General features: G+C 43.8%; 1 protein-coding gene across 3 annotated transcripts in view; it reads right to left on the bottom strand.

Moving 5' to 3' along the window:
* CAPSL (calcyphosine like) overlaps window positions 1,580-23,510 on the bottom strand; it is a 37,313-nt gene continuing 15,382 nt past the window's right edge. Inside the window, exons 2-5 of one of the 3 annotated variants that reach the window (XM_018065802.1) lie at window positions 19,466-19,602; window positions 15,951-16,128; window positions 15,462-15,671; window positions 1,580-2,160 (exon numbers count right to left, since the gene is read on the bottom strand). In XM_018065802.1, coding sequence (XP_017921291.1) covers window positions 2,059-2,160; window positions 15,462-15,671; window positions 15,951-16,128; window positions 19,466-19,602 — 627 coding nt within the window. In that variant the 3' untranslated portion in view covers window positions 1,580-2,058. Of the gene's footprint in view, window positions 2,161-10,406; window positions 10,680-10,701; window positions 10,757-15,461; window positions 15,672-15,950; window positions 16,129-19,465; window positions 19,603-23,510 lie in introns of those variants that run through there. The other 2 variants (XM_005694801.1, XM_018065803.1) reach the window with 2 other exon arrangements.

Below are 23,510 nucleotides of genomic sequence, written 5' to 3'. Positions count from 1 at the left end.
AAAGTAGGTCCTTATTAGTTATCTGTTTTAAATATAGCAATGTATATATATCAAACCCAATCTCCTAATTTATCACTCCTCACTTCCCCCTTGGTAACCATAAGATTTTTTTTTTCCCTACATCTGTGACTCTATTTACTTCTTATAAATAAGTTCATCTGAGCTTTTGAAAATGTGTAGGTTTATTTATTGTAGCAGCTAATATTATCCTAACATAACACATAAATATCCTCTTGCACTGCTTTGTCATATTGAGAATAAACTGCTAAAGGCAACCTTGAACTGAGAGAAAAGCTATTCTTCTCTAATCCTCAAATCCAGATGAGGTCTTCTGATCTGGTCTAAGCGAACATGAGAACTGCCTTCTTCATAGTCGATGAAGGATTTGGATTCCAGTTTTAGCATCAGTTGCTACGAGCTGCTCAGTGGAGGTCTCTATTAATAGATAAACCTACCCCTGGGCGCCTGGCACCCTCCGATCTTTGAGGCTGGAAGGCTACAGGACTAGGTCTTGGACTATGAGAAATTATCCAATTGAAATGCCACCGCACAAGTGCTACTTCTCTCCTACACGTAACTGGGAAGCACTTGCTTTCTTTGGCACTTTCTTCAGATTTTCACATCTTTAAAGTCATGAAAGAGGATGGCCCAGCAGTCAAAAACCATAAATTAGCATGGCCAACAAAGTGGGCAAATAATAAGCCAAATGCGCTGGAAGTAACCAAGCTGCTATCCCCTTACCCTCACTGCTCAAAGTTTTACCCAGAGACCAGAGGCATCAACATCACGGGGAAGCTTGTTAGAAAACCTGAAGTTCAGTCCTCACCTCAGACTTCTGAATCTGAACTAGCGTATTAACAAGATCCAGGTGATGTGTAGGCTCATTAAGGCTTGAGAAGCCCAGCTTTAGCCTTCTATCTCTCCTTCCACCCTCCAAGATGAAGGACCTAGGGGTATTCCTGGCTGTTTTTGTTCCCTGAGAAGCCGTCATTAGAGGCAGAAAAATGAGTCAGAAAACCTGACATCACATGCCTTGGGAGTAGCCTAGAAGCATGACTTCAAAAGATGAATGCCAGGGAGTTCCTTGGTGGTCCAGTGGCTAAGACTCCATAATCCCAGTGCAGGAGGCCTGGGTTCAATCCTTGGTCAGGGAACTAGATTCCACATGCCACAACAAAGAGTTCGCACGCTGCAACAAAGGTTGATGATCCCACATGCAGCAACTAAAACCCACCACAGCCAAATAAAGAAATAAATATTTAACAATAACAACCAAAAAAAGATGAATTCCCAAAACAGTTTCAACGTCCCCTCCCCCTTCCCCAGTTTGCCCCAAAGTCCCAGAAAGCCTGCCTGACTTCTAAAAGGCACTTCTCTTTCCCTTTTCATCTCTCTCAACCTAACAGGCTGATCCAGGAAGTGAGTCACTCCAGGAAGCTCCACCTTCAGTCAGGTGAGCCAGTTCAACTTACCTTCCTTTGGTCACAAGAGGTTGCTCTGTTCATGCAAGTGTGGCAATTTGCTGAATTTAAATCCTCAATTAAAGTATTAAAATAGCCCCCCCACCAAAGCCCTTGAATTTCAGAATAAAATAAATTTTATTTGTAAAGTATTTCCCAAGAGAAATATTAAAATGAGTAAGCTCAGGACATTTTACACGGATGGATATTCCTCCAATTCTTTTATTGTCACCTCCTACTACAGACTCCAAAGATGGCAGATAAAGCGAAGGTGTAGACAAACAACTACATTTACGTCTAGAAGAGGCAAAATATAATAAGAGCATTATTTCACTAAGAAACTCCTCTCAGTCTCACTTCACAGTTTTCCTTCTTCCTTCTTTCTTTCCTTTATTTCTGATTTGAAAATATATCCTCAGGCATTTAAGGAAATGAACATGTTCCAGGTAAAGAAATAAGATGACTGAAGATCTATTGGTTTTAAACTTACAGATCTCCCAGAAACTTCAGTTTATCAAAATCTGCAGCATTGGACTTCTTTCAAACTCATTCCATTCTCTGAAAGTCCCTGATTTTCAAAAGAATTAATAGACAAAAGTCATAATCTCCAGGATTCTCTCATCATTAAAACGAAATAGGCATCAGTGTCAATAGAAGCACTAACACCAGCATAATAGTTCAAAAAGTCTTCTTTTGAAACCTGAGAGGGACAAAGGGCAAGAGAAAAGAAGGAAATGGTTTCAAAACATGCGGGTCATTGTAGAGCAGTTTACATCTCCCTGAAATCTTTTCTACTGAGTTTGCTTTGCAACTGGCCATCAGTCAAGGACAGGCAAATCAGGCAGGGGAGCCTGGCTTGCCTTTCCCCTCTGACCCTGAAATGGGGAGTCTGCAAGGGCCTGCCTGCCCGCTGGCCAGCTACAGTTCCCCCATGACCATCATTTCTTGCATTAAGATAAATATCTCTATGGCAGTGCTATCCAATACAGCAGCCAAATACAGTGTTTTAAATCAATTGAAATTAAACATGATGAAAAATTCAGTTTCTCAGTCACACTAGTCATCTGTGACTGGTGGCTGACATCTCAGAGAATACAATATAGGACACTGCCATCATCACAGACAGTTCTATGGGACAGTGCTACTCTAGAATTTACTTTGTATGCTCTTACTGGTGGTTGTTATTAATATTTTAAGATAGAGAAATTTATAGCGTAAAAGAATAGGTGAAAAACTTTTTAGTGAGGGGGAGGCTAGACCAAACAGATAGGGATAAAACTAGAGAGTGGGGTACTTCCCACGATCCTTGAGTACCCAGGAGTATATGATGCCTAGGATTCAGTAACAGGTACAGGGGACTAGCCACAGGGGAGCTGCTAAAGGCAAACCTGTCTAGCCTCTCAGTTTGGAGAGGATATGTGTTAGTGTTTCATGCTTGGCCCTGAGCTTCCTATAATAGGCGATAGAGTTAAGAGCAAAGAAACACAGAGTAGTAACCAACCTCTAGGTTCTCTCTCTCTCCCCTACCCTTAACCTCCCCTGTTCCTTAATACCAGCCCAGAGAGTAAAAATATTCCCCATAGTCTTGGAAGCATCGCTCAGAGGATGGGCATTCTGGGAACTTGGTTGGCCCATTAGGTGGCAATAATCCAACTCTGCAGGAAAAGGAATATTAACATCACATTTTCAAACTCTCATTCTTGGCTGTCAAAAAAAAATGGTGTTTATGGATAAATGAGTTTTGTTCTTTTAAAAGCACAAGAGAGTACAGTCTGAACAGGGCCTCATCATTTTCAAAGAAATTTCATCACTGTAACTGAAACATCACTCGGGTAAATTTTTAAATACTTCAGAAGCATCATCAGGGAAGTAAACCTGAAGAAGCATGATATGTAACATGTTTGTTAGTAAAAAGAAATATATTTTGGAAATGCTTTAAAATGGAACTAGAAAAGCTAGATGAATTCTTTTAAGACTAGTTAATGCTTCAGACTTCCCTAGTGGCTCAGAGGTAGAGAATCCACCTGTCAATGAAGGAGAGGTGGGTTCCATCCCTGGGTCATGAAGATGCCCTAGAGGAGGAAAGAGCAACCCACTCCAGCAGTCTTGCCTGGGAAATCCCATGGAAAGAGGAATGTGGTGAGCTACAGTCCATGGGGTCACAAAAGAGTCAGATACAACTTAGCAACTAAACAACAATAGTTAATGTTTCAAGCCTTAAAACTGCAGAAATCCTACTAGATCAGAATCAAGTTAACAACAAGGCACAGTCAGATAATGTAACAAAATGACAGGGCTGGTATTGTAAATTAAGCCATGTCTAACTTTGCAGCTCAAAAAGTCTCAATCTCTGGTTCCTACAAATGACATCCTAACTATTGCTATGAAAGAGAAGTTCTTGCTTTCAGTGCCTACCTAGCCTACCCCTAGAAGCATGCACAGTTTTTGAAACAGAATATTTAAAATTTTATATCATAAATATCTTGGGAAATCTGCCTTATAAAACATTATTTTGGAGCATAATTCTATTCAATTTCTATTTAAAAGATCCTGTCTGGAAAGGATTTACATATAGGAACACCTCACTATCTCGAAATATCTAAAAACAAAATAATTTGTTTTCCAGTTATGCAATGAAAGCATTGTCAACTAACTGTTGGCCTAAGATTGTTTCATATGTAGGAATTTTTTATGACTAGAATAAATAATTACATTTGCATACAAATATTAATAGATATCTCCAAGCACCTGCAAAACGCATATGAATATAGGTGGGCCCAGCTTTCACCATGTTCTTTAGATTACTCTCTTGTCCCACTTGTTTTAGTATAGCTGAAACAAAAGTAAATTGTCACTCAAACCCTATCTAAATGAGCTCAATTATTGGAGCCTGAATTAATGGTGATTTACTATATTCACTTTGTAGTTTCAGAGATAACCTGAAGCAAATGGATAGTGAATGATATCGCTAAATGAGATTTTCAGTTCAGTTCAGTTCAGTCACTCAGTCGTGTCCGACTCTTTGCAACCCCATGAATCGCAGCATGCCAGGTTTAGGCATGACTAAGTATGAAATTTGTAGAATGGTATTTTATTTCCCAGTATCCTGGGAAACTAAAGGACCAATCTGGGTTTACCTGATGTAATGCCTGACATTTGATAATGCCCTGCATTCATACAGCACTTTATCCCATCACAGTGGAGGCACTCCAGCAGAACAGGCCACTTGGCATCTGTCATTTCATCTCAACTGCAGGTCATTGTCCTGCTCTAAGGCTCCCTCAGAGAAGGAAACGGCAACTCACTCCAGTGTTCTTGCCTGGAGAATCCCAGGGACAGGGGAGCCTGGTGGGCTGCCGTCTATGGAGTCGCACAGAGTTGGACACAACTGAAGGGACTTTAGCAGCAAGGCTCCCTCAGAGGACTGATGGCCTTCAGCTCTGCATGGGGCCTGAGTGTTTCTAGGACATCAGCAACTCAGAATTCCCAAGTTTAAGATCAAGATGTTCCCAGAATCAATACCAGTCCCTGAGTGCGAGTGTTAAGACAAGCAAAGAAATAAGTACTTGGGACTTCCCCTGGTGGTCCAGGGGTTAAGACTCTGCACTTCCACTGTGGGGAGCAGGGGTTCCATCACTGGTCAGGGAACTAAGATCCCACATGCCACCCTGCATAGCCAAAAAATTTTTTTAATAAAATAATAATAATCAAGAAATAGGTACCCAATTCTTTGATAACAGGATTACAAACTACAGGCTCAGATTTTGATTCAAATTTCAGGTGCTTGAGCTCTGAGTCACAATTCAGGTCAGTCGCTCAGTTGTGTCCAACTCTTTGCAAACCCATGGACTGACTGCAGCACGCCAGGCCTCCCTGTCCATCAACAACTCCCGGAGTTTACTCAAACTCATGTCCATTGAGTCAGTGATACCATCCAACCATCTCATCCTCTGTTGTCCCCTTCTCCTCCCACCTTCAATCTTTCCCAGCATCAGGATCTTTTCCAATGAGTCGGTTCTTCACATCAGGTGGCCAAAGTATTGGAGTTTCAGCTTTAGCATCAGTCCTTCCAATGAATATTCAGGACTGATTTCCTTTAGGATGGACTGGTTGGATCTCCCTGCAGTCCGAAGGACTCTCAAGAGTCTCTCCAACACCACAGTTCAAAAGCATCAATTCTTTGGTGCTTGTAAATTTATTATGAGCAGAGTGAAACTGGAGATGAATGGTGGTTGCCTCGGCAGCATAACATAAAGCTTGGTGCAGTCCTTTCTGAATCTGAGCCACTTACCTCCGGTCCACTGTCGGGAACCAAGACAGAGCCGGAGACCCATGGTGCTCATGGGACCTTGGGTGAAACGGAAAATTCATCTACAGAGTTCAATGGCTACTAGGACCTTTATGATACTCTACAACAATAATGAATGAATTCCATTTATGAAGAAGAGGGAGAAGAATCCAGAACAAAAGAAGACAGGTCAATATGTTTGGAGATGTCCTCTCCCTGGTTCCGTATACTTTCCTGGTGGAGGTGAGGTCCAACCTCAGCTGCTGGTTGCTTGTTCATATTTTTCAGGGAGGGGTTCTCTCCTGAGGAGCACCTTCCACTCTGTTTTATGGGGGAAAATACTGGCTCTGGAGAAGCAGGTGTGAGAATGAAACAAGAAGATGGTGCTATTCTCAGAGAGGAAGAGCTGTTTCACCACAACTCCTCACCGCACCAACTGAGATGACAAAAAGGTCCCTTCTCACACAGCTCTGTTCTCAAAACCCCCGGCAATCATGTGTTTATGTGTCTGTCAACAGATTTCACCCATCATCTGCTTTGGAACACAAAATTTTAGGAGATTCATTTATTGTGTCTTTATTATAACAAATAACTAGCTATCTCTATCAAGGTTTATGTCGTTTTCGTATAAGCAACTTGGAGAAGTAAACTATGCTTAGAAATACAGTTTTCAAGGGATCAATTACATGAAAATAACATTATATGACAGTCTATCAAACCCTCGGCATGTTTGTTTTCCCTTCAGTCGTAAGCATTTCTAAAATTTAAAACTTGGCTATGTCTTTGAACCAAGCACTTCATTTAAGAGAACAGGCTATAATTTCCATGAAAGCAAGTTTGCTGACTAATCTGAAAAACTGGAAGCTGTGAAGTTGTTTATTCTATGCCCCAAAGAGATACCCATAAATCCAACAAGAGATAGTCCTTAGAGCATGTTAGTAGACTTACACGAAGAAAGAGTAAAAAGACACCCACACACCATCCAAGAACACATTTGGTTAATTTAATCTCCACTTGATTAAACATCAGCTGAAAAAATTGCATCTGTAAGAAGCCTGATGTGGGTGGAAACATCCATCACCTGCTGGTACTCTCCTGGTTCAATGAGGCAATCCACACCCACTAACAGAAGTGAAAGGCCAGTGACCTGCCTCCAGGTATAGAGGGGTATTTTCCTTGATTGTCTACATCCATCATATTTACAATGGAATCTCCCATATACCACAGTGTGAAGGGTCCCAACTGCCCTGCTTTAGAAGCTAGACAAGACAGAGAGGAGAATTTCAGTGCCCACTTTTCCCTTCCTCTCTGATTTCTTGAAGACTGTGTGCAGTTAGACTGGTCTGAGAGCCAGTAGTTTTATTTGCATTTATTCTAACACATTGCTTCAAGTTCCAGTTCAGTCACTCAGTCATGTCCTACTCTTTGCAACCCCATGAACCGCAGCACGCCAGGCCTCCCTGTCCATCACCAACTGCCAGAGTCTACCCAAACCCATGTCCATTGAGTCAGTGATGTCATCCAACTATCTCATCCTGTCGTCCCCTTCTCCTCCTGCCCTCAATCTTTCCCAACATCAGTGTCTTTTCAAATAAGTTAGCTCTTCGCATCAGGTAGCCAAAGTATTAGAGTTTCAGCTTCAACATCAGTGCTTCCAATGAACACCCAGGACTGATCTTATACCACCCCTTAAAAAAGCTCCAATACTTTGGCCACCTAATGCAAACAGCACAGACATTGGAAAAGACCTGATGTTGGGAAAGATTGAAAGCAAAAGGAGAAAAGGGTAGCAGAGGATGAGATGGTTGGATGGTATCACTGACCCAATAGACATGAATCTGAGCAAACTCTGGGAAACAGTGAAGGACAAGGAAGCCTGGCGTGTTGCAGTCCATGGGATCACAAAGAGTCAGACACAACTTAGTGACTGAACAACAAAAAAAAATTGCTTATCCCCACAACCTAGAAAAGAACATGGCATGTGGCAGTGGCTCAAAAAATATTTTTTGATGGGATATCTCTTCACCCTAAAACCATGATGCATGCAGCCTACTTGGAGGGGGTCCAGCTCTACCTTAAAAACTGCTATTACAATATGAAATGTAACTCTGTGCTTGACCACCAAACCACAAAGAACCATACATTGTCCCCCAGAGCACCACCTGGGCCTGGGAAGAAATCCTGTCAAGGTTGATATGACTTTGAAAATCAGCCCCGGCTGATTGGAGGAGATCTGCCTCAGTCCGTAATTCTACTCATGCATCGTGGGTTTCTCATTTGCCCTCTAACTGGAATTCAGTCAGGATGCCCTGCAGGTCTTGACAGTGGCTGAGTCAGCATCTTCTCTGGCCTGGCCTGGGTTTGTTTGCCTTGAGAGGGATTAGAGGCCCAGAATCAGTGCAGATACTGGTGGCTTGTTCTCAGCAATCCTGATTCTCACAATGTTTTCAAACATTGTTCCTGCTTCATGAAAAGCTGCCAATTTCATCCTCTTCTCCTAGGCTTGCTTGCCTAATATAATATCTAGGGTCTAGGCCCAACCTGTCCAGGTCCAGGTGAAGTGCTCTGAAGTGTTCCTTTGGAGACACTTTTTGTCTTTTATCTTCTGACCCAAGTGGTCAGTTTATATTTGCTTTTAATTGCAAAGGGAGTAACATTTTAACTGTATAATTTAACTAAAAAGAAAATATATACTGAAAAATATTAGCAAATGATTTTTAATGACTCTTCTCTGTTCTTCCCACTGCTACCAGAAGGAATAGATTTAATAATAAGTGATTTCTGGCCAAGTCACAGATTAAGGCTGAGAGCAGGAATGGAGGGACCCTGACCAACAGGCTATTAGATCTGGTTTCTGGAGGGTGGCGGGGTGGAGGGGAATGTGGGCAGAATCCTCACTGCTGGCCAGAACTGAACCTACTAGAAAGGAGGTAACTGAATGTGACCTGCTGCACTGTGAGGCATGGATTATCAGAAATCTGATAGCAGTGCCCTGCACCCCAATTAGACAGGAAGCAAAGTACCACTGGGGAAGACAAAGCTGATAGCTGCAACCTAGTCCTTCTAGAATCGCATGCTTATTCTATGACCCCAATTAAGCAGAGGCATGAGTCATTCCCAGAATCAAAGACACAAATTATCTAGAGCAGCAGGCTTGAAACCAGTGTGCCCAGGTAACCGGGGACCCCTTCCTTAGACATGATACGCAAGGCACAGGCTGCAGAAAACATGAATATTTTTCTGTCCATTTCTTCATAACTTCCTCTGGTTTTCTACATCATACCTACATATTTCTTTATAATATTTGGTGCCTTTTGGACTACCACTGTCTACATAAGCATCAATAATAAGTCCAATAGAAAATCAGATTTGTGCAATTAATTTGCAAAAAAGCTAGCTTCCCATGATATAGAGTTGCTCTCACCCTCAAGAAAAAGGTCCTTTATCCAGCCTGTCATCAGGGTAACTCAACAACAAACAAAGAAACGTGTCCTCTTTAACAATTGCTATAATTCTCACCCAGAAACTTTTGTTTTCACAATTTTTAAATCAATGTATATCTTGATCTCAAATTCCAAATTCACCAAGTAAACAAGTGAACTGATAAGAAAAATGGCAAGTGTGTTCTGACCCTAAATCCAGAGCCACTTGAATACATAAGATCTTAAAGGGGAGCAATACCCCAGTCTATGTCCCCAAACCAGGGGAAGAGTGCAGCCAGGGTCAGAATGACAAAAAGGACTGGGACTGTCTTTGAGTAACAAAGTCATCACTTCCAGCACAATAGCCAGAGGACTAGTCTCTGTGTTTTGATCTCTGGCCCAGGAACAGAAAACAGGCAGAGAGAGCTGTAGTTTCAATATCTACTCTCCCGTAGCAGGCGCTGCCTTTGCTTAGAAGCCTCTCCTGGGGAGACGCTCACACATCAACAACATGAAGCCAGAGCTTAGACCTGAGAGGAGGAGACTCTGAGCCACAAAGTGTCAGAATGGAAACTCTGCTTTGGGGTGTGCCTATGGTCCTCGTCTATGTCTCACTCTGTCTTTTTGCGCTGGTGGGAACTTCAGCATGCTGGACCCACAGCAGGGAGGGGAGAGAGGAACATTCCACCAGACCCCTGATGTGATGTGCCCACTCACAGGGTGAGATGTCCCACATAAATCCTGAGAGCACAGCCCAGTCTCAGAATTTAACTGCAGGAACTGTCCTGACTCTACTGCTCAAGGAAAGGGTGTCTAGTCTCACATCAGCCTTTAAAATGACACCAAAATGTCATTTTAAATCTATTGGCCAAACTGAGGCTTACTGAAACCGCAAGCAGAGAAACTCAAGTTCTGAAACTTGAAACTTTGAAACTTGAAACTATGAAAATAGAGGCTAATGTGGGGTCTCCTTCTGATCCCCAGATTGGGACTGAGACTCATGAAGATTTACCATCAGTCTTAAAAATAGATAAATTTTTCAACCCAGAAATGGACCATCTAATGGGAGGTGGAGAAACACTCTGGGTGCCTGGGTGGGATTATAATATTTGAAATTTTATTAATAGCCAAGGAAGAAATCTAATTTTTTTTTAGCCTGGCTCTGGGAGACTTATGGACCTTATTTTAACTGATATATATTTTAGAACTAAGGAAACAGCCTCAGAGAAGTGACAGTTAAATACTTAATGTTTTTATTCCTTCTGCCCTAGAAAATGCAGTGTATGTAAACACCTGAGAAACCCTGGAATGAATATGAACTCAGCACTGATCCTGGTTTTGAGCTGATGTTTAATCATTTGGAGCCATATGGCAGCCATTACGGTCCCCTGTTCCCAGGTCATACATTCAAAGCTTCCAGGCGGTTCGCATCATGACGATGAAATACACGTCAGTGTCAATGGACGCGCTCACCCCGGCATAGTAGTTCATGAACTCCTCAGGGGTCACCTGCAGTGTAAAAGTCAGGGGAAAAAAAATAAAAAGCTTTGCTTCTCACCATTTCAGTTGAGGCACATCTCCAGGACCTGTAAATGGGAGGGAAATTTCAGTCAAGTAGACTTCTTAGTGACACCACTGAGGAACAGATCTAGAAAAAGAAAAGATGAGGTTGGGAATGGCCATGAGGGAGTGGCCAAGGAGAATAAAGGAAGAAAGTCTCGAAAATTTCCAAACCAACCTAAATGGAAAGTGAGATGCAGGTCTCGTCTTCCTATAAGAGCAGAAGCCCATGTGTCCTGGTAAGTGAGACTGAAAGTCAGAATAAGAAACATGTGTTCTTTAATCACAGTGAATACCGTCTTTCTGTGACATGTCCCCTCATGTTCTTGTGTCAAGACAAGACATGTTTTTTAACCTTTAAAAATGGAGCTCCGTCCTACAGATAAGGAAAGAGATTTCTTGTTAAACACTCCTTGGCTTCATGCGTTTTTAAGATACATATGATTCATTTCAGGCACAGAGTAAGTTCTAAAAGATCCCCCTACTCCATCCCCGCTTGGGTTCTCTCTCTTTCCATGCCTGTTTCAACTAATATGTTTACTTATGCTAAGGTTTTACTTTCCTTTCCTTTAAGAGAGAAGACATGCAGTTACCGATGTATTTTTTAAAAGGTGCATGTGACAAGTGCACTCTAATTCAACTGTATTAGCAGACACAATTAGTTGGCTCAGGGAAATAATTGTTTTTTGGTTTGATCTCTATGACCAGTAAATTTAGCCCCAAGTACAGACCAGCTTATATGGGAGGACACAAGACACAGTAATGATGGTTGTCTGGGAAAGTTATCACATTTCCAGTTAGCCCTCAAATTTCAGTGTCATGAGGGATTGAAAACATCACAAAAAGTGAAATCCATAAATAATTCAAAACCCCTTTCTAGTCCCTACTCTTCTCTCACCAAGTCTCGGGGAACATTCTTATCTCTTCCAAGTGGTAGGTAGTTAGAATAGGAAACAGGAGTCCAGAATGACTGTGGCTAAAAGACAAGGAAGGGAAAAGCCCACAAAAACAGAACAAAGAAAGGTCACATAAGTTCCGAGGACCTGAATGAGGACCTCAGGTAGAATAAACAGCACTCCCGGCTAGCCCAATTTACATAGGGCAGGCCCGGGGGGAGGAGAAAACATACAAAAAGAGGAGCCAAAGGGCTCTCTCTCTCTCTCTCTCTCTCTCTCTCTCTCTCTCTCTCTCTCTCTCTCTCTCTCTCTCTCTCTCTCTCTCTCTCTCTCCCTCCATGGGCGCTGGCATGCTCCTCCACTCTCTTCTCTTTGCGTCTTTGGGTCGGCATGCCCTCACGCCTGGAGGATGGATTCTCCTGCTATCTTCTAAACAAAACAGAGCTGTAACACTGATTTGTCTAAGAGCTATAACACTGTTAGTCCAAGACCCGAGAGCTGTGACGCTGAGGGCTTTAATGTCTGTCGCTCCAAATCTTTGTCGTGAGGAGACAGAACCAAGGAGCATACACCCGCCTGACACAAGAATCATGAGTTGACTGACCCACTTGCATTTTGTGCTGAAATTTTAAGGGAACAGAGAAAAAGTCATAGGATTCATCCTTGTCTCCTTCTCTTCTCCCCTTCTCTCTCTTCCTCCTGCCTCTCTGCTTCCTCCCCACCCCATAAAAGAGTAAAAAGCAGTAGGAAGAAAGACGTTGAGTGGAGCTAGTAACTGAGCTGTGTCTATCAATGCCTGGAAGTAGAAATAAAGAATACATGTACAAGAGCTTTTGTTAAAAATTATAGAGTACCATTAATGTGCTCCTTTCTTGAGTTTCTTTATTTCTGGCCTGCTTTGCATTCCCCAGTTCTCCAGCTTTCAGCTCCATCTGGAGTTCCTTTATAGTAACAGCTCTTTGTTCATTTAAAATGTGACTCAATGTAGAAAAGTCTGAATCATGCATCAGGTTTAAGAAATATTTTCATTATTCCTATTAAATAGAATATCCCTGGAAAGTCCTTGGCACGTCTGGGCGATAATAAGTGCTCAACAAATACTATTCAGTTTATAATTATGCTAAGTGAAGTTTCTGTGCATAATATGTGCATGTGTGCAGGCTAAGTCACTTCAGTCATGTCCAATTCTTTGTGACCCTATGACTGTAGCCCACCAGGCGCCTCTCTCCATGGGATTCTCCAGGCAAGAATACTGGAGTGAGTGGGTTGCCGTTTCCTCCTCCAGGGTGTGCATAATAGATTTAGTCATTAAATCAGGCATTTCTGAATCTTTGAGAGGCAAAGATCTTGAATACTAACGTGAATAAGAGTCATTTGGGACACTTGTTAAAACTATAAATCCTTGTGTCCCCCTCTTTAAAAACAATCAGACTCTGCAGTTCTTCAGGGCCTCCAGCAACCTGCATGAATAATTCATTCCCTGGATGATGAGCACTCAGAGAGCTGGGGCTTTATGCAGAGCCTGTGAAATTCAGGTGACATCAAATGCTATAACCGCTAAAAACCCCAATAACCCTTACTTTGAGTATTTGAGAACCTACTGTGGCTTGTGAAGATAAATGTCAGAAGAAACGGGGTGGGAACTTGAAATCAGCTGAATCACAACAACTGGCTATTCTGACTTAGGTTAGAGAAAAGGGCAGCTGAGGTTTCCCCTGGCAAAGGGGAGGAACCACCTGCAGAAGAGGGGTAAATACAAGCTGGGACCCTGCATCAAGATGGGCTAATTTGGGGAAATGACAGTTGACTATTTTTCCACTGCCATCTCAGAGATCAAAGGCCAGCCTCAGGGGAAGAAAACACGGTTCTGCTGTTTCTGTCTCCACGCATTTGACTGCCCAACAGAATCTAGGCTCCTTTTAAAAATACACTTCTGCAATCACTTCAGGCTAAAATGGAGGACATTTCTCTGCCCCTGGCAGGAAAATGTCAGCAGAAACGACATAAAGATCTCCCTCCCCTTGGTCATAGGGCTCACCATGAAGTTTCACAGGAAAAAAAAAAATGGGGGGAAAATTCCCTTTAGGACAGGAAGGCTTGCTTCCTCTCCCTAGCTCCAGCATCTCCACTTCCAGCCCACTGCCACACTAAGCCTTCCTGTGTGGCAAAGAGGTCAGGAGTCACTGTCCCCAGGGTCCTGCTGCCCCAGCCACACAGGGAACTCCCTTCCCCATCACCTTAAACCTTCAGGGCATCTCAGAGCAGAACTGATCCTGGGTCAAAAATCCCATTTCTGGATGTTGATAAAAGACAGATGACATTCTATCTTGGACTTCTCTGGTGGCTTAGATGGTAAAGAAAGAAAGATTAGTCACTTAATCATGTCCAACTGTTTGTGACCCCACGGACTGTAGCCTGCAACGGTCCTCTTTCCATAGGATTCTTCAGGCAAGAATACTGGAGTGGGTTGCCATTCCCTACTCCAGCAGATGTCAAAGACTATGCCTGCAAGGCAGAAAATCCAGATTCCAACTCTGGGCTGGGAAGATCCCCTGGAGAAGTGAATGGCACCAACTCTAATATTCTTGCCTGGAGAATCCCAAGGACAAAGGAGCCTAGTGAGTTACAGTCCATGGATTCGCAAAGAGTCAGACATGACGAGTGACGACCACTTTCAGTTTTCTTTCATTCTGTCAGGGGAATTTCCTCAGGTCTGTCTCGTCACAACAAAAATTTGAAGCAACGGACATTAAAGCCCTCGCTGCATCACAACTCTTGGACAGTGTTATAGCTCCGTGTTACAGCTCAGTTTTATTTAAAAAATAAAGAAAAATATATCCTCAAGGTGTGAGGGCATGGCAACCCAAAAAACATGCAGAGAAGAGAGAGAGTGCACACGCGCATGCGTGCGTGCAGGGGAGAGGGACCGCCGGCCCTTTGGCTCCTCTTTTTATATGCTTTTGCCCTCCCCTTGGGCCTGCCCTATGAGAATTGGGCTAGCCAGGAGCAGTTTGTTCTACCTGAGGTCCTCACTCCGGTCCTCAGACCTTCCTTTGTTCTATTTTCGGGGGCTTTTCCCTTTCTTGTCTTTTAGCCACCACCATTCTGGACTCCTTTCTCCTATTCTAGCTACCTAACAATTCCATCTCAGTTTAAATACAGTTATGGAAACAGTATTCCTTATCCTACCAAGCAACATGTTTTGTCACTTGAAGACACGAGTTATTGGAAATGAGTGGTTGCTTTTGTCCTTAAGTTCACCGGAGTTTAGAAATATAAGTTCATCTCAAAGCCCACAAAAGATTAAATCAGAGTGAATTCTGTTATCTGGCATTCCCTTAATGAACGCTTCCCTGAAATGACATTTTCATGTAGCGAAGTGTGATGACAAACGATGCTCAGGAGTATGTGTGAAAAGGCAGGCAGCATCCCAAGACGCCTTGTGAACCATCTTCCCCAAAACTGAATTATGGTCTTATTTCGAAGTTGAATATGTATCATCATCAAGTTCATTGAAATTAGGCTGTGTATGGTAAATATGGCAATCAAGAAACAGAACATTTAACCAAAATGCCACAGTCTTCAGATGATGGATATTTAGCTGTATGTGGCTCCCCTACAAATATATGTGCACACACACACACATTTTTACTACTTTTGTTCTAAGCTTTCTAGATAGTCACCAAGAAAACATTTTACTTCTATTTATAAAATATATATATATACATACATACATATATATATATATATGGTATAAGTATTTTTAAGGCTTGGGGCCCATTTCCCATTTATAATTACAGAAATAAATTTCACTAGATTAAGCTCTTTCACTCACCACTCCATCTTTGTCATAGGGTGAGTCAAAGTTATCCAGAAATTTCCGGAACACTTGCTCCTCCGTCCATTCACCATTCTGGTACTTCGGATGGTGTTTTGCATTGTACACCTCTCGAAGGTCTTCAATTGTTATCACACCATCTCCAGTCTTGTCTAGCTTTCTAAAAGCTTGCATAATCACCTCTTTTCTGGCTCTGGACATTGGAGGCTAGAAACATAGGGGAAAAGCCACATACACAAGTCGATGAGCTTTCCTTGTATCATCTGCAGTGGAATATTTGATTCCTCTCAATGACGTGCAGTTGCAATTGTGTGCCTTTCAATGATGTGTATTGTGACTGCTCCAGAAAACCCCTAAGCCTGTATTGTCTCCTGCCCATCTCCTCCGTTGTGTGCTATCAGCTTCCGAAAACCAAGTCTCACATAGCCAGTCCAAACCACGTGAAAGCTAAACCCAGCGGATACAGTGATTCATGGGACCACTTACTCTTAATGTGAGAAGAAATTCATTGAAGTCTATTGTTCCGTTTCCATCTTTATCAAACCTCCGGAAAAGCTCTTCTGCCTCCTCCTTTTCCATGACCACAGCATAATCATTTAACCCTTTAACAAATTCTTTGAAATCAAGGGTTCGGTTGTTATTGTCATCCATTATTCGAAACACTCTGAAGATAATATACACATACAAAAAGGAAGAAAAAACACAAAGAACAAGATATAAGAATAAAAATTCAAAGAGAAAGCCACTCTCAAGGTTTTTTGAAGTAAAGACAAAAGTCTTAGGTTCTTCTCTGGTGAGCTTCTTCCCAGCCCCTCAGAAAAGAAAACAAACATTTAAAAATACACTGTGTGCTCTAATTATATGACATTCTGAAAATGCCAGAACTGTAAAGGTGGTTAAAAAAAAATGCAGGGAAGGGGAGAGAGATTGGGGAAGCCCAGAGGTTTTGGGCAGTGATATTTCTCTGCATGACACTAGAGTGGAAGATACATGACATGCATTTGCTAAAGCCCACAGAAACTCACAGCACAGAGTGAGCCTTAATGTGTACATTTTAAAAATTGTTTAGCACTTCAGGGAATTCCAGGAAGGAATACAGATTGTGCTGAGAGAATTCAACTGTTTTATAAAAGTGTGAGACCATCTCACTGAAGAGGGATGGAAAGATGAAAGTGCTAACTTAAGTAACTCTGGAAATGAGTAGAGTTCATAAGACTGAAGACAAAATGAGCTACACATAACCTCTGTACTCCAGTTGATAAAGATATTTCTTGTGGAGATATAATTTGACAATTTCCATGTTGCTATATGGGTACCCTGGATCTGAACAATTAAAGGGAAAATGGGAGCTAAGCTTCTCACTGTTGGAGTGGGGATTTATAGATAAGCTAGGACAGGAGGCTAGAATGATCTGATCAGTAAGGATTGAGTTGGAGACATCAGTAGGAACTCACCTTTAGCTTCATATAAACATAGATGAATACATATAAAATATTTACAGATATGTACATAGAGAGAGGAGTTAGCCTATACACCTGTATCTCCTTGTTCTGTCAGTTAAGAGAATCTAGAAGTAACACCTCAGTAAGAACAAAAACATCTAGAGTCTAGATCTTGGTTTATAATACAATTCTCCAATAAAAGGAAATGAGCTTCCAATAAAAGGAAATGGAGAAATGTCTGATTTTAGAACTGGGGCAGAAAGATATGCAAGATAAGCTTGGAGTATCTTATACCAAAAAGTAAAGAAGTGCTCAAAGAAACTCTACATTGATGGAAATACATCAAACAGACACGGAAGAGCTCCACCAAAAGAGCTCCAAAGGCCAAAACTGAAACAATTTGAACAATAAAAGTGTTGGGTTATAACCCAGAGTATAAAATACATATCCATGAGTTAATAATGGTTTAAATAAATGCTTGAATAAGTAGATTAATGTGGGAGAAAACATAAATTTCTCTTGCCGAATTTCAAATAAATTATGCTCATACTCTGTCCTGAAGGAGGAAACCATGCTCCCTAGGCCCTAAGTGGGGCTCTACATAGATACTTCCCTTTGAAGAGTCCAATGTGGAGAGGCAGAGGGGAAAGCAAGTTTACAGAGGAGAAACCAGGCACTGTCTCAGCCAGGAGACCAAGATCAAGGCCAATGGTGATAAGCCATTCTGATGGTTGGAAGAGGAAATGGCAACCCACTCCGGTACTCTTGCCTGGGAAATCTCATGGACAGAGGAGCCTGGAGGGCTACAGTCCATGGGGTCACAAAGAGTCAGACACAACTGAAAGACTAAACCACCATCACCCTCATGTTGAGAGTACACATGCATCCTCGATTTGATGTGATGAGAATGTTACTTTACTTCTGTGGTCCTCAAAGAAACATAATCCCAGTCTAACAATAAGGAGAAAAGGGGGCTAAGGGGCAGCCAACCCTTGAGGAGAAATGTAGGGAAGGGCAAAACTAGTAAAGGGGAGGAGGCAGAGGGCACATTCACGCAGAAGGCCAATTAGGAAACAGTGTTCACAGTAGACTGGTTCACAGTGGAAAGGCTGGTAGGGGCGAGGGATGGAGGTGGCATAGACGGCAGGAGAGATTCAACTGAACAGGCCAGGGAGTAGATGAGACAGTGGTTGTCATGAAGGGTCTACACTGAGGACAAGAATGTGGCCCCAGCACGAAGGTGGAGGACGGATTGATACTATGTTGAAGGGAAGTGGGCTGGTCTTCCCATTGGATCGTGACAGCCTGGCCACCAGGATCCATTTGCCCACATCCTGAGCTTCTGACAGACCTGGGCTTGGTCCGAGAGTGGCAGACTGTTGAAAGTGACATTCCAGTGCTCAGTAACCTGTTGGAAAGCAAACCTCACAGCCACCAGATGGGAGGTTGGAGTTCCCCAGCATGGCACTCTGTATGTCTCTAACACACAACTTCTCACACCAGGAAGACACCCATCCTTGTGACTCTTGGTGTCCTGAGTTCTCCATGAACCCTGGAGAAGCCTTGCTCACCCGTGAAAGCCCTGAGATAGCACGATGCACCACCCATGGCAGGCACTCGGTTTAGTCTTTGGAAATAGGTAACCACCCTTAGGAGGAGGCACCCTTAGGAGGCTTACAATCTCTCTCCACTCAGGTTTCCCAGGCCTGAGGATTAATCCCATGATCAGAGGGTGGGGAACAGAAGCTGATGAAGCTGATGAATCCCTGGGTGCCAGGTGATTCCTGTGTCCCTGGAAGTGATGGAGACACAAAATCTGCAACTGCCTCTAAATCCCTATTGCTCCCTCCCTATTCTAATTCACTACCCCTCTTTTGGGGGAACTTTCAAATTTTACTCATGCCAAATGATTGATCCTAAGCTCAGTGAATACTTTAATAGCACATCCATTGCTTTCTCTGGACATACAGAGTCATTTCTCAGCCTCTCCTGAACCCTACTGAGAGCTTGAGGTCAGCAGAGGCAAACTATTACATTTAGCATGGATAAACAAGGTCCTACTGTAGACCAAAGGGAACTACATGCAAGTCTCCCGGGATAATTCAGCCCTACTGTCACTGCTTTAGGGACTGTCTCTCTCATTACCCTACTTGCTGTTGTTCAGTCGCTCAGTCATGTCTGACTCTTTGCCACCCTGTGGACTGCAGCATGCCAGGCTCCTTTGTCCTTCACTGTCTCCCAGAGTTTGCTCAGATTCATGTCAATTGAGTCAATGATGCCATCCAACCATCTCATCCTCTGTCACCCCCTTCTAGTTGTCTCTAATACCTGAGCGTGCTTCTCCCTTCATTTTGATTTGCCCAGTAGCTGCACTTAAGAACCAAAAATTGTCACAAGGGACCTCGGGGATCAATGCTTCCAAACTCTGCATTTTACAAAGGAGGAGCTGAGACCCAGGAGGAAGTGACTTGCCCGAGGGCCCATGGCTGGTCTCAGCCTCACTTGGCCATACTCTGCCTTTCTCCTTCATCTCCCTGCGGCCCACAGCCCGGGTCCTACCTGCCAAGCCCTTTGATGCCCGCTGAGCCCCTGGCCAGGCACTGCAGGCGGAGCCTCTCGATGGGGTCAGTGGCCACAGTGAGCTTCTTCTTGGCCTGGATCGCCATCTCTCGGTCATGGCGTGCGGTCCCTGCCATCTGAGAGGGAATACACACTGGTCAGTGGAGCTCATGCCTTCCCGCGTGCCTCTGGCTCAGTAGGGGGACCACAGCCTCACTGAGAAGGACGTTCATAGCACACTCACTCACCCACTTCCTGAGAACCATCTCAAACATCCCAGAACTTCCAGATTTCAACTGTAACAACCATGTCCTGGCACATTTATTCCTGGCTTACCTAGTCCTGAGAACATCAGATCTCTGCAGCCTGGACAACAGTTTTAAATACACAGCCATCCCTGTTAATGATACACTTTCATCTCTCAGAAGCTCTCTTCCCATCACACAGAAATAAGTCGCATTTGTCCAAACACTTTGTGAGCCAATCTTACCTGCTTTATTCTTTTATCTAGAATTTTCCATATTCCCTTTGACTGCAGATTTAATATTCTCCTTTTGGGTCTAAAGATTAATTTTTGATGCTTCTGTCTTCATGGAGATTTTCAGTATTGGGCTTTGATGATTCCTACGAGTAATGAGTATGTTTTCCTGGGTTGACTGGACTTCCCTGGTAGGTCAGTGGTAAAGAACCTGCCTGCCAATGTAGGAGACATGGGTTCAGTCACTGGATTGGGAAGATCCCCTGGAGAAGGGAATGACAACCCACTCCAGTATTTTAACCTGGGAAATTCTGTGGACAGAGGAGCCTGGTGGGCTACAGTCCATGGGGTCACAAAGACTCGGACATGACTGAATGACGAAGTACACATGAATGCCTGGATTGACTGGTTAGTGTCCATTAGCACCTAATAAGTTCTCAGGACAGAAAAAGGTAAATAGACTCTCTCTCCTGAACAATAGCTGTATCTTTTTTCTACAGTTTGCCTTTTGTGTTTTAAACATTCAGAAACAGGAGAGAAGGTGGCTGCAAGGAAGCACTCCACTTTTCAAGGTCCATGAGCAACGTACTAACTGTACTGACACTGCAGCCAGGCGCTGAGAATCCATACAACCGTGGAAAAGCCACGGAGCTGGGAGCCTGGAGACCCAGGTTCTGAGCCTGACTGCAACCCACTCCTAGTGAGGTCTGAGCAAATCTTGGGGCCTCCGGTTCCTCCTCCTCTGTTAAATGAAAAGATTAGATTAAATGATCTTTAAATTTCAGCTCTGCTCCAAGAAACACTAATCTTCCTATGAGCCCATTGACCCAGTTAACTGGGGAGATTCTAGAAATTTCTTTTTCAGGATGAGCTGTGAATGAAAGGAACAAGAGAGCTTGATAGATATGCAAAAAATAATAATAATAATAACATTCACGGTGCAGAAAATACTGGTGTTACAAGGGTACTGCCCTTGACTCAAAGGCTCCCCTCTGCCCCCAGGCCCCCAGGTGCTGGAACTTCCTCCTTTCATCAGCAATGATGGCCCTCTTGCCCTCCAGGGCTGCTCCCTCCAATACATCCCAGAAGGTCTCCCCGCAAAGTTCTCGACCCAAGGGTTTGTATGTAGGGGACGAGCTGTATAGGAAATACCCAGTAGAGGCAAATCCATGGACAGAACACAGATGGGTTGGTGCCGAGGCCTGGGAGGGGGCCGTGGGAGTGACTGTTTCACGGGACAGGCTTTCCTTTTGCAGTGCTGGCACTTGATACAGATGATGGCGGCACAGCAGGGAGATTCAACCGTACATTTTTAAATGCCTGATTTTATCAGGTGTGGATTTCACCTCATTGTTTTGAAACCCTATGAGCTAATTAGTCCTATGATTCATATTTCACAGATAAAGAAATTGACGAGCACAAAAGTCAGGCAACTTGCCCAGCTCCCACCATCATCATGGCTCACAGAAATTCACACACCATCACGACTGCAGAACCCCGAAAGGTCATCCAGTGCCCCACCTTCCTCTGGCGACATGGAAACTGGAGCTTGTTGATTAAGGAACCTGCCCCCAAATCCCAGCCAACAGTGAAACTTGGGGCGTCAGCAGGGCTCCACCACCTTTGTGAATACTTTTTGTATAAAAGCATTTTAAAGTACAATTTGATGGCCCCCAGGCAGAAGAGAGCAGGGTAGAGTCTAGGACAACACCCCACCTGATCTGTCTTTGCAGACGTCCCTACCGAGTGACCCCACAAACAGTTACCTCCAGAATCTAAGCTGATATACCCAGGGAAAAATGACATTCTCCCCTGCCATCCAGCCTACCATGGTACTTCAAATGCCCGTGTTAACTAGCCTTTTTAATCATTTAATGACCCAGTTCATCAACAAGTAGCTAATATTGGTGATATTTCAAATATCACATGAGATAGTTTCAAAAAGTGAAAGTGTTCGTTGCTGAGTCTATCCAACTCTTTGTGAACCTGTGGACTGTAGCTCACAGGCTACTCTGTCCATGGGATTTTCCAGGCAAGAATACTGGAGAAGGTTGCCATTACCTTCTCCAAGGGATCTTCCTGACCCAGGGATCGAACCCAGGTCTGCTGCATTGCAGGCAGACTCTTCACTTTCTGAACCACCAAGGAGGCACCACTGGAGCAAATTACTCCAAGAAGCAAGCCCTTGATTGAACAGCTTAGAATCGTGAACTTCAAGTATTGAACTCCTCTAATTAGCAAGGCAGGAAACAAAATTTGCTAAGAACTGAGGGCTTTGGAAAATGGCAGGATGAGTCGAGTTTGGTGAAGACCATGCTCAAGCTTCTGAAGTCTGCATGAAGGTACCAGAGCAGGAGTCTGTTCCCAAACGTATTTCACCGGCATCACAGCACTGAACAAGCGTCCCTGATTCCAGACGACCCTCTCTCAGCCTGGAGGAGCCCGCGTGGGAACAACAGAGCCCATCCAGCAGGGCCTGCGCCAAGCAAGAGGCTGCCCTCCGAAGCGCGTGACTGCAGCGCCACCTTGTGTTGGCATCGCGTCTGCGCAGGTTGCTGCGTGAGGCGCCAGTTCTGTCCATTTCCTCAACAAATATCTAATAAGCTCTGGGCACTGGGCTAGGAGTCGGGGCGGAAGTGGGAAGACAGCTGAGCCAAAGGAACTCAGGAGATGCGGCTAAGCAGCCTTGGAGTGGGGCTTTCTCAGGATTTTTCAGAGGAGGTGAGGGTGGTAATCACCCAGGCCAGGGTCGTGGGAATGCGAGAAGCGAGAGAGCAGTTGTCTATTTCCCAAGTGAGAAGGCCAGAGTGAGGGGGGAAAAAAAAAAGAAACGATGATAACTAGAGAAACAAAAGTATTTTAGTCTGATTGAAGACTAGGGGTGTCTGTAGTGGCGGGGGTGAGAAAGAGCCGTGGAGATCGGTCAGGGATTTGGGAAGGGGAAATTGGGAGAAAGATAAAACTGTGCGGGTGGGCAGGCATTATATCCCCTAGAGCCTCGGACACCATGGTAGTGAGTCTGGTGTCTGTCCTGAGGGGCAGGAGGCCACAAGTGTTTCAAGCGAGGGAGCAGCTGTTTGTACCACAGACCCCTCTGGATAAAGTGTGGGGAATGGACAGGAAGGTGGAACAGGCTGACTGTGGGAGGTGAAGCCAGACGGGCAACAACCAAATGAGAGCTCATGCTGCCAGGAAGGCGGTGTTGGTGGTGAGGGCAGAGAAGATAAAGAGATCCATCCAAGATGGAGAATAAGGACCCACAGGCTGCGACGGGAGAAGGCCCCAGGCCCTACCCAGAGCTCTCCCTTGTAGCTTCACATCCCAAGCCCCATGGAAGCAGGCCTGGATATTTGGTGCACAGGATGAACCTCAGCAATACGTGAACCGTGAACTTCCAGATGTTCAAGATGGTATTAGAAAAGGCAGAGGAACCAGAGGTCAAATTGCCAACATCCGATGGATCATTGAAAAAGCAAGAGAGTTCCAGAAAAACATCTATTTCTGCTTTACTGACTATGCCAAAGCCTTTGACTGTGTGGATCACAATAAACTGTGGAAAACGCTGAA

The sequence above is a fragment of the Capra hircus genome, chromosome 20, assembly GCF_001704415.2.
Source record: "Capra hircus breed San Clemente chromosome 20, ASM170441v1, whole genome shotgun sequence".
NCBI classification, from domain to species: domain Eukaryota; kingdom Metazoa; phylum Chordata; class Mammalia; order Artiodactyla; family Bovidae; genus Capra; species Capra hircus.
The sequence above is the reverse complement of the archived record's forward strand: the minus strand, read 5'-3'. Positions and strand labels throughout refer to the sequence as shown.